We start from the raw sequence: 12,109 nt of genomic DNA, 5'->3' as shown, positions 1-12,109 counted from the left end.
AGGTAGTTTAAAATATGTAACTATAGAGTAATGAACATCAAACACCCACCTCACCAAGATTCATTGAATTTTAACAATAAATAAGAAAGTCATGGCAATGAATACAGAAGGAATTCGAAACAAAAACAAAGTTATCAACCGTCCATGGAACTCTAAACGACTAAGCGCTAATATAAATAACCAGTCACTCTTATCCAAAGAGCAACAAAAAGAAATCCAAGAAGCTCCAAAAAAAAGCCATGGGAGATAACCCAAATCTCATTTCTACTTTATCATACAAAACTATCAGCATTAACATTCAAAGATCCAATGAAATCGCCATCATTATCAGAAGACCAAACACGAATCAAAACCACATCAACATACGCATCCCTTACACCCCAAACGGTGGAGGACCTACCTCGCAAACCTTGAGCAACAACCTACACTACATTCTATCATATCATGAAATCGAAGACCTCGACGCAACAAGAATGACATCAAGGTTCATCACCTTCTTCAATGCAGTTCGAATGGAAGAACCTCCAACAGGTAGGTCTATTTTTCTAAGTTTCACAATCACAGATTTCTCTCTCCATGCCAATGCCAGCTTAGACATCGACGTCCTCATTGCCGATCTAAAGACTTCCAAAAGACTTCCAACCGCAGAAGAAGAAAATGATGAGTGCACCATCTGTCTGCAAACATTCAAAGGACGCAATGATATCAACAACCTCAATTGCAAGCACATCTATCACCATGAATGTATAATTCAATGGTTGTATGCAAGACAAAATTGCCCAATATGTAGAAGTACAATGATCTAAACTTTTTCATAGATATAAGCTTAAATCTATTACATCAGGTTTGTATTCTCTTACATACCTATGTGATTTCTAATTTAAAGCTTCAATTCCGACACATAATCAAGTCTACAATTTGTCAACTCGATTTGGTAAACGAACCTTCATAGTATAGATTCAATCTTTGCTCATAGCTCTCCCAGTGTCGACGATGAATAGACAACTAACCATCTCTCTGTTTTAATTGCATATTCTGCATGTGAGATCGCACACCAAATCACACATTCAGAAATCGAAAAAAAAGGGATCGACATTCTAATGTAAATTAATAAACTGCTAAAAGCAATTTATTATATAGGTTTTTTAAAGCCGAACAATAAAATAGGATGAACAGAGGTTTAAGCTAACCTCTATGACAAAATAGATTTCCATTCCGATTGGAAAATGAAAGGTTATCTGAAATCCGGAAACTTATCTGCCATCCGAAAACTGATTCGTATTGCTCTTCGTTTCAGTCAGCATATCAGGATGTTTATGGCGATTCCCAGACTTCATTAGGCGATGGCAATAGATATAGAAAGAGATAAGGTATAAGAATCGACTGAAATTACATAATCTGAAAGTTCCGTTTTCACCAGTTAACGAAAAAAGGAACTTCCCCTTCTATCGACTTTGTGACAACCCCTTTGACTTTTGTTTTCGTCATTGTTTATTTAATTTCGTTTAAAACCCAAGTTTATAAATCAAGTTAATTATTGTCACAGTTTAATATTTACAATAGTTTATCTACCAAATGATAGTGGTTCTTAGTGTTTGATAATTTTTATTGAATGTTCATAGAATATAAATCTGTAACTTAGCAAATTCAAATACATAAACAGTTCATGTTTCAAAAAAAATTTAACCTTTAAATCAATTATCATATAATACCATACATAAACATGTGTTACAAATAGTTTCACATTGTAAAAACAAAAATAGCTACTGTCAGTCAAAAGTTCTATCTTAGAAATTCAAAAAAATAATAAGACTTCCACATTATAAGATGTTTTTTTTTAAAGTAACATTTATATGAATAGATTTAACATTTGAACAAGTATGTAAATGTTAAAATAAGCAAATATGATGATAGATTTTATACAACATTACATTTGCAATGAAAACAAACCTATTAATTGTTATACCGGGCGTAGTCCGGAATGTCCCCTAGTAACATTTAAAATCCTTAAAACTCTTTCAAATCTTAAACCAATAATCTCCACTAAACTTTTTGAAATATCATGCTACAAATATTTCATTCGACAATTTATATTTTTCTGAAAATACTGTAGTTTTCACAAATTTCAAGCTATTTTACGTTTTTACTTTCATATGTGACGTTATTTTTATTTGATACATGTCATTTATTAAAATGACCATGATTATTTTTGCTTTTTTTCTTTATCTCAACCACCTGAAATTCTTGTCTTTTGCCGGATCTTCTTCACTGTAACCATCTCCCTCACGATGACCACCACCATCGCATCGACCTCAACAACCACTGCATCAAATAAATCCTAAACCATCGTTGCCTATCCGTCACCGTCACCTCTGTAACAACCACACCCTCCTTTGTATCCACCATCATCGTTGTTTTGATAAGCACCGCCACCGTTATATTTCATTTCTTTCTCTCGCCAAATTTTATACTAGAATAATGGTATCAATTATCACCTTAAATCTCATTTTTCCTAACAAAAGTATTGTTTTATAATTACCATAACTTAAAAGGATAATTTGGTATTTATCTTAGTTATGCTTACCCCACCTTAAAAAGAAAATAGTTAAGTGACCAAAGGTCGATAACTCGATTAGAAATGTATCCTGAAATATTGAATGAGGTCACATGATCGAAGGATAGTTACAGTTGAAAGACACGTCCGGATCAAATAAGATGGACATATGGTTTTAGAGTCAGAACGTTCCAGTTAACAAAAACAAAAAAGAAAAATAGCAAAAGTGAAAGTTCTAAAAACTGAATCGTCATATTTTATACACAAACCATTCTCTTATGAGCTAATGTGGCACTAATATATGAAGAAAGTTAGTCAATTTTTCATATATATAATTTTACGAGAAATTTCTCGAATCAGTTCATACAGTTAACAATTATTGAGTTAGTCCGCTGTTCAGCTACTCATCTTATAAAATTCCAGTCATACATTATTGATTGATTATATCTTGTGTTATTGACTAATAAGAGAACTTGGAAATATATATAAGATATCAAATATGTTATTTGTGTATTCTATTTGCCTTTGATAAAAATGTATTTTTACCCTCATTTATTCAATCGACATTCAGTAGGAGGGACAGGATATCTAGGCCGATCAGAACAATAATCATATTTCATGTACTTTGCTCTCACATCCTTCATTGCCTTCTGTTCGTTTGCACTTAACCTATTATACGTCATATTGTTCCACCAGTACCTTGTCGAGCCACAAACTTTCCTATTATTACTCTGACCATCTAGGCGACAGCCATGTTCGGGGAAGCCTTGGAACTGGGCCTTAAAAGGAGCGTATGCCCAATTAATCTTGTCCTTACCACCGCTTGTCGCCCATTCTTCACCATTCCAAAGACTAGCCACTAGTTGCATGGGCTTTGATGGATAGTTCACGCCAAATCTTTTGTTATTCTTGAACACTCTTATTGGAATTTTGTCGACGTAAAACCTGTTAACAAACCATCCAAAAAGATCGACTTAGATAAGAGAAGATTTTGCATAAAGAGAAAGGAAGGAGAAAAAAAGAAAAAAAATTACACAATATGATATGGATTCCAAAGAATCCCATAAGTGTGGAAACTTGTGGAGGGATCGAACCAAAGAACAAATTTTTGTTCTCTATTTCCTTGTCCATTGGTAAACACATTAGTTTGGATTCCTATCGGTTTCCCTTGTCTATTCCCTAAGAACTCAAAGTCGACCTCATCGTGGGTGTTTCCTTTTGACGTCAACTGTAACCAATACATTAACATATTAAAATATAATAAAAAAAAGCAAATTCACAATGTTGAAACTCCAAATTTATCGTAGAGGAAAGAAAAATGTGAACGTATATAGAAAGCAGTGACAACACCGGCAGAATCTCTTGGAGGCAATTTGATTCTCATTTGAAAGAATCCTGATCCGTAATGGCTTTTGGACTCAAAGCCAGAACCTATTAATTAGTATTGTAGGTTGTGTCAAACTATTTATTTCGATGTTTTGTATACATTTCAATATTTCATATAATATATATATATATATATATATGTATTTTGTATCTTTTTTTACTAACAATACTCACTATACAGGTTTGAATTTAGGTGGTGACATATATTAAAAAAAAAAAAAAACAGTCATTACCACAATTTAAAAACCAATAACATGGTCATTTGTGTTATAATATTTTGGAATATATATATATAAGGAAATGACTTCAATACACACATAAACCATTAAAACATGACTTCGTATTTGGAACGTCAAAAGAAAGGAAATGAACCTGAAGACTGATCCATGGAAAGCTCAACTTCTTTCCCTTGGTTGAGTTTTAAGACATGATTTTGTCCCCACGTTACGACGTAGTTCTTATCAAAATCTATACCTCCACGACCACGAGCCCTAGCATTAGCCGTAAACATCAAGAAGAGTACCGAAACAAATTCAAATATTGAAAACATATATTCTATCCAATTCATTTTTAAATGCCAGTTTGAGTTATCTATTATCTCAGGGAGTAAAGAGCTCCTCTATTTATATTCCTTTATATTTGTTTGTCAAGAATTAGAGGCTTAACAGTTTAGGTAATTTCATGTTTTGTGTAGATAAATAAAAATGGACGTACAGTAAAACCTCTATAAATTAATACTCTATAAATTAATAAACACTATAAATTAATAAATTTTGCTAGTCCCAAGTCGGGCCAGTGTAAAAAATAACAAAATTTGATAAGATAATAAGATAATAATTTTTTTGAAATCTCCATTTAAAATATAGTCCCAATAATATCATAAATTAATAATCATGTAAATTTACATATATATAATGTATGTTTCTCCTAAAGCTCATATCTATAAAACAATTGTTATGTTGTATTTTCAAACTATAATGATATACAATATTCTGTAACATGCCAAAAAATAGCTAATTTTTTGAAATTTTCAATTTCTAGATATTCATCATTTACATTTTGATATTTTGATTGACTATTAAAATACAACAATTGATATTATTATTCATAAATTTGAATTTATGTATGTCATGTGTATAAGTGAATTTGTCTATTGTATTTGTAATTTATTGTTAATAATGTTTTCTATATATTACAAATTCAATTCCAATACCATAAAATTTACAAAAACCGAAAGTAAAATTATATTTTGCTAAAATTGTCTCAATTCATAATTTTAAATATTCAAACTATTAAAATATATCTATAAATTAATAATTATTAATTTACACTATATAATAATAATTATTAATTTATAGATAAATTAATATCACTATAAATTAATAAAATGTCTTGGTCCCAACATTATTAATTTATAGAGGTTTTACTGTACTTGATTATCTATAATTCGAAGTCATACATGCTTGTTTACACTTACATTTGAACCAAAATTCTGGTCAACAAAATTTATATTTTTACTATTAGGTCACAGATATGTGAAAATTTCTTACCTATAATGATATATCATTAAAAAGAACATACCATTTATATGATATTTGTTTCTAAAACTATCAATAGATTTTTTTTATCTTGGTCAACATTCTAAATGATACGTCTCAATTCTATAACTATTTGGTCAACATATATATAGTTATGGAAAGGAAAAAAATGGTGGCAAGTTTAATTACACACTATAAAATAAAACAAAAATAAAAGAAATTGGTCAATATTCTTAGATATTAGTTTTAACTAGGTTTTGAACCCACGCTACGTATGGGTTTATTTGATATATTTAGATAAAAATTATATATGATTGATGACGGTAATGAAATATTATCTTGTAGAAAACTCCAAATTACTATTAAGAAAAAAGTTAAATTTTAGATACATAATTTTTAAAAATATAAAAATCGGTTGTGTTTTAAAATCAAATCTGATAAAAAATCATGCATTTAACTCGACGTCCAGGCTAGGCGGATCAAACTGGTGATCTCACATATCCTAAACCATTTCTTTGACCACCAGAAAAATGAAACAAATTTATAATCATGAATTTCTCTCATTTTCATATTTAATTGATCGTTATCACCTATGTTTTCGTGTTTTTGATTCATTGTTTTCTTATTCTTCATATTCTTTCTTGTCATTTTTATTGTCAAAATTTATGGTAATTGTCATCTTTACTTTTACCATCTAGTTCTTTGTTATAATATTTTTTTTCTTCTTCCTCGTCAACTTCTTCACATTCTTCCACTGAAAAACCTTTTTTTATACTACCACACAACTTGTTAATACATCAAACTCCAAGAACAAAATCATTTCTTTTCTCAAAAAAATAAAAAATAAGATTAAAAAAAAATTAATGAAAGAATATCAACTTTTAAAAGCTAAGAACTTTTAAAAGTTTAAATATTATTATAATATATTTTTTTGAAACTTTTTAAAGTTTTAATTTGATCAAATAAAAAGCAGGATCAAACCGAATAAAACTTTTAAACTTGGACGCCTGATAATCAAGCTTTCCTGCTCATTCGTTGTTGGAAGCATATTAATCTTATTTGTATTGGTTTTGAACCATTGTCTAAAAATTTTATAGCCAATGTGGGATATTATTGTACATAGTTCTTTTATTTACATAAATTTAAAATTTTCGTTTTTTAAAAAATTCTGGAAATTTTAAAAATGTTAATGAATGACATGTCAAATCCTGATAGGTTGTTTAAAATAATTTTTAATATAAAAAATTCTAGAAATTTTTAAAAAGTTAATTAGTGAAGTGTCTAATCCCTATTGGTGGTTTAAAATCTTTGGTGGACAGCTTAAGAAGCTTATAGCTCATACTTTTATTTAGTAGAGATTTTATAACTATTTGGGGTGACTATTAAAAAAATATATAGATACTAGGTACGGACCCGCACGTACGTGCGTGATTGATTTCAAAACTATGTTTACTATAAGGTTTGTAATATAGTATGTACACATAGAGTTACATTTATAGATATAATTATGTACATAGAGTTACATTTACAAATATAATTATTTGTTAAATCATTTACAGTTCAAACCTATATTAGTTTGGTTTCATTCAGTTTGTGATTTTTGAAATAATAAAGGTTTCAGCATAAAATTAAGATTCACAAAACAACATACTTGAATCTAACGTTTATCGAATTAGTGATTAATCAGAACTGTATATAACTTGTAAATTATGAAACGGATAAAAACCATCAAAAAGATTAAAACTTCTCGAAACGAATGACCTAAATTCTTAAGCGGGTTAAACCCGTTCTGGTAGCCATACTCCATATGGGGTATAATATCTTTTTATCTATAAAAACCCATCCCTCAAAATCTTTAAAAAATAATATTAAATATATATAAGATTTTATATTTTTTAATATGTTAATTTTGAATTAAGGAATCTTTAATATATGTTAGTCTTATATATCAGAAAATTTCTATATGGAAAACTGAAAATTAGGATTTGCATAAGTTTAAATATTTTATAGTTTAGAATAAATTTAAGATGCCGTCAAATTTTAAAAAAAATGATTTTCCAATATCTATTATTCAAAATTAATTTCAATTTTATTTTTGGTCAAAAAAATTTAAACAATAAAAAATAATATTATTTATATTTTTGAAAATATGATTTAAATATATACTTTTACATCACATGTTATAATTTTTTATCCTATTAAAATAGATAGGTTTTGAAAATAATTTCGAAAACATGTAGGGGATAATCTTTATTAATATTTGAATAATATTTACCAATTTTAGAATTTATAGAAACAAAATATTGTGTATAAAAATAAATTGAATAGCAATGACAGTTTTATGTAATATTATAGAATATTAAAAAAGTAATAAATTGGGCACAAAGCTCTCTGGCGATGACATGTCAGCTTTTCTTCAAGAATGCTTCTCTTTTAATATATAGGAGATAGTTCTTGTGTTCCAGTATATAAAATCTTTTAGCCTTTTTCATTTGTTCTATATTATAAGATTTTTTCAAATTTCTATGTATTTTTTTATAATAATTTAAATTTTTTTGACTATTTAGATTATGCAGTATTTTTCTATTGGTTTAACTTTAACTATGTGAAATGATTCATTTATTTTTTCTTAATCTTTGTGCTTTTGGATGGAACTGAAGGAGTATAAAATAAGCTATCATATATTAAATTCATTAGTTTATAGCTTGTTTTGAATGTGAATTAATTTAGAAATGTTAATAATGAACAAACATTTTGTACGCTTTTATTTCATTTAGGCCTATAAGTTTCTTCTGTCAGATTTTAATTAATTATATCATACAGTTTAAAATCGGTTTTGTGAGGTAACTAGTGCAGGAATATAATCGCCGTTTTATTAGACTATAAGATCACTCAGTATCAACAACCCTAGGTGTCGCAAAGATGGGCCTAATTTCCATTTGTGGCCCATTAACTCCAATGTGGCCCATTTTCAGGTTTGAATCTTCCCCTGTCCTGCTTAGCTTTTCGCAGAAACGTGTTTACTTTCTCTCTCTCCCATTCTGTCATAGAAACATTTTTTGTAGAGAAGACAAGCTTATTCAATGCTCGAAACCGTATGTTTTAGTTTCTTCTTGTCACCGGATGGAAGTGTTGATGTATGAAATCGACAATATAAATAATATGAATATCAATGGGGATAAATCGGAATTGGTCCTTTTATTAACGTTGAGTTGAAGAGATTGTTTACAGAAAATGACAATTAATAAGCTAAGCGCAGTTAATAAGAATATAAAAGCTCTTCTCTCTCTAATTGCCCCAAAAGATGATCCCTTTTTCTGACAATGACATCTGATATATATAGTGGACCAGTGACCTAGGGCTTCCGCAAAGTAACGAGACTTGACTTTCTTGTTGTAGAATTTTGCGGCGGCTTGCTGATAGTTCTGAATCCGTAGTAGAGCTTGGTCGCGCTCTTCTTCAATGAATAGGAGTCAGTCACACAGCATTTTGTCGTTCAGCTCTGGATCGTGAACGAGCATAGAACGTCGGAGAGTTGGGATTCCTACCTCGGCTGGAGTGAGTGCTTCCATGCCGTATGCGAGTGAGAATGGGGTTCGTCCAGTTGATGTGCGCGGTGAAGTGCGATGAGACCATAGGACGCCGTCGAGTTTGTCAGCCCATAGACCCTTCTTGGCGTCGAGTCGTTTCTGGATCCCGGCGATTATAGTTTTGTTGGTGGCCTCCGCTTTTCTGTTGCCTTGAGGGTATCTCGACGTTGACTTACTCAGGCATATCCGCCAGCCGGCGCAAAATCCTTCGAAGCTTAAGGAGATGAATTGGGGGCCGTTGTCACATACGATTCGTATGGAAGTCCATGTCTGCATATGATGTTTTTCCAAACAAAATTCTGGACTTCATTGGCTTCAAGCGAGACATATGATTCTGCTTCAACCCATTTGGTAAAGTAATTCGTCATGATCAGGAGATACTTCTTTTGGTTAGATGGTTTTAGCGGCCCGACAATATCCATCGCCCATCGCATGAAGGGGACTTGCGACTGGAGAGAGCTCAACCAGAAAATCTGTGAGGACTTGCGACTTGGCGCAAGTGTGGTTTTTGTTGTCAATGTTGTACTCGCTTAATTCCACTGCCCACTTCGCCAGGCGGCCTGATTGACTTGGACTGTGCAGGATTGTCCGTAGAGGCTGATTCGTCAGAACTTCAACAGTTTGAGATTGAAAGTACGGGCGGAGCTTGCGAGCTCATATTACGACATCGTATGCCAATTTCTCCAGAGTCGGATACCGGAGTTCGGCGCCATTGAGAGTCTTACTTACATAGAAGATAGGATGTTGCTCTCCTCGATCCTCTCTTACCAGTACGCCGCTTACAGCTGAACAAGAGCTTGCGATGTAGAGATACAAAGTTTCTCATAGCTTAGGTTTTGCTAGGACTGGCGGAGATGATAAGTAATCTTTCAGTTGTTTGAATGCCAGTTCGCACTTCTCATCCCACTCGAAACGTATATTTCCGCGAAGGAGTTGATAAAATGGCAAGCACTTGTCCGTTGAGCGAGAGATGAAGCGATTCAGTGCGGCAATGCACTCGGTAAGGCGTTGCACCTCGCTGGTATTTCTTGGAGATGGAAGGTTGTTGATTGCTGAAATCTGCTTCGGATTTGCTTCTATCCCGCGCTTCATAACAAGATACCCCAAGAATTCGCCGGAAGTAACGCCAAAAGTGCATTTCACCGAGTTCAGTTTCATGTTATACTTGTTGAGTATCTCGAAACACTATTTTAGGTGTGTGACATGGTCTTTGGCCTGAGCTGATTTGACGAGCATATCGTCGATGTAGACTTCTATGGTTCTACCAAGTTGACTTGCAAACATCCGGTTTACCAAGCGTTGATACGTTGCTCCTGCGTTTTTCAGCCCAAAAGGCATGACCCTGTAACAGAAAGTGTCTTGCTCGGTAATGAATGCAGTCTTCTCTCGGTCGTCCTTGTGCATCATTATCTGGTTCTAGCCCGAGAACGCGTCCATGAAAGATAGCAGTTCGTTTCCAGCTGTGGCTTCGACTAGCTGATCAATGCGCGAAAGATGAAAACTGTCTTTCGGACAAGCTTTGTTCAGGTCTGTGAAGTCGACGCACACTCTCCATGTACCGTTCTTCTTCTTCACCACGACTGGATTACTTAGCCAGTCTGGATAGTGAACTTCAGTAATTGATCCCGCATCAAGTAGCTTCCGTACCTCGTCATTGACTACAGTTGTTCGTTCCGCACTGAGCTTTCGACGCTTTTGCTTAACGGGCTTATAAGTTGGATCGACGTTGAGTTTGTGGCTGGTAATACCAGGATCAATCCCGGTCATATGGTCTATCGACCAGGCGAACGTGGTTGCATTTTTTTGTAAGAACTGAACGAGTTCGTCCCTTAGAGCGATTGGTAGCTCAACACCTATCCCGACGCAGCGCTTAGGATCAGACAAATCTACATTGACTTGGACGACGGATTCTTTTGGGGGCGGGTGCGTGCATCTCGTGGAGGCTGTGATTCGGCGATCACAAATTCCCTTGCGTTTCGCATCTTCTTCTCAATAATGAAGGAGGTTCGTGCCATCAGAGGATCTCCGCGTATCATAACGATTCCGTATGCATTTGGAAACTTGACGCACTGGTGTTCCAACAATGACGTTCTAAACAATGGGTTTATCCACGATTGCGAAGTTGAAACATTGCATCGTGCCGCCAACGTAAATTGGAAGTTTTATGGCTCCAACTGTCATTATAGTATCTCCACCGAATCCTGTCAGAGGCTGTGTTTCATGTGTCGTGTTGCGGAGATCAATCTCCATTTGAATCAGTACATCCTTGAATATCACGTTGACCAAGCTTCCAGTGTCAATAAGAATTCTTTTCACCAATCTTTCCCCAATTCCCATTTCTATGACGAGCGGATCATTGTTCGGACTAGCGTTGCGCGCGTCCTTCTCAGTAAACGTAATTGGTTCGGAAGACCGCTTAAAAGTGTTGCTATGGGAGGGCCAGTTACGCTTTGCTTCTGCTTCGCGGCAGTAAGCTTGGATTGATCGAACAGAGTCGCGGCATGTTGACAAGCCGCCCATGATCATGTTGATCCTTCGGCGAGGACCTGGTGGTTCATTGTGTTCTTCCGCATCATGGATTCTATTTGGGGGAGGGGGCAGGCGAGCGATTTCTCGTGCTCGGTCATGTTGTGCTCGTGCTCGTTCGTTTTGGGCTGCTGCCTCCTCTTCACGCTGCCTTTCGTGTTGTTGTTGGTCTGCTAAACAGTACGGGTTATCCTTATGCGTGTTAACCTTTCTCTGTTCTCGCTCTATATCGATGTCACCTCTTTTGTACTTGTGAAGAAGAAGGTATTGAAGTGTTTTGCAATCCTCTGTGGAATGTCCGCCAAATTTGTGGAATTCGCAATAACCTCGATTGCCTTTGAAGGTAGGGCCATCAGTTACACCATCATACTTATTCCAGCGCTTGTCTTGCTGTTGCTCGTTTCCATCGATAGCAAACATTGTTGCCTTCCTTCCTTTCTCGCCTTTGGCGTATTCTTTATTGTAATGCTGGCAAGGCTCATAGTACTCTTGCACAGCTTTGTTTTTCGAGCTCA

At 33.9% G+C, this 12,109-nt stretch overlaps 1 protein-coding gene across 1 annotated transcript; it reads right to left on the bottom strand.

The window, feature by feature from the left end:
- Positions 3,103–4,508, bottom strand: LOC104753441 (xyloglucan endotransglucosylase/hydrolase protein 2-like). Its single transcript, XM_019238168.1, has 4 exons — positions 4,313–4,508; positions 3,885–3,985; positions 3,589–3,782; positions 3,103–3,499 (listed from the first exon to the last, which is right to left on the bottom strand). The coding sequence occupies exons 1-4, from the start codon at positions 4,506–4,508 to the stop codon at positions 3,103–3,105; spliced, it is 888 nt and encodes a 295-aa protein (XP_019093713.1).

This window comes from Camelina sativa, chromosome 16 (genome assembly GCF_000633955.1).
Source record: "Camelina sativa cultivar DH55 chromosome 16, Cs, whole genome shotgun sequence".
Lineage (NCBI taxonomy): Eukaryota > Viridiplantae > Streptophyta > Magnoliopsida > Brassicales > Brassicaceae > Camelina > Camelina sativa.
The sequence above is the reverse complement of the archived record's forward strand: the minus strand, read 5'-3'. Positions and strand labels throughout refer to the sequence as shown.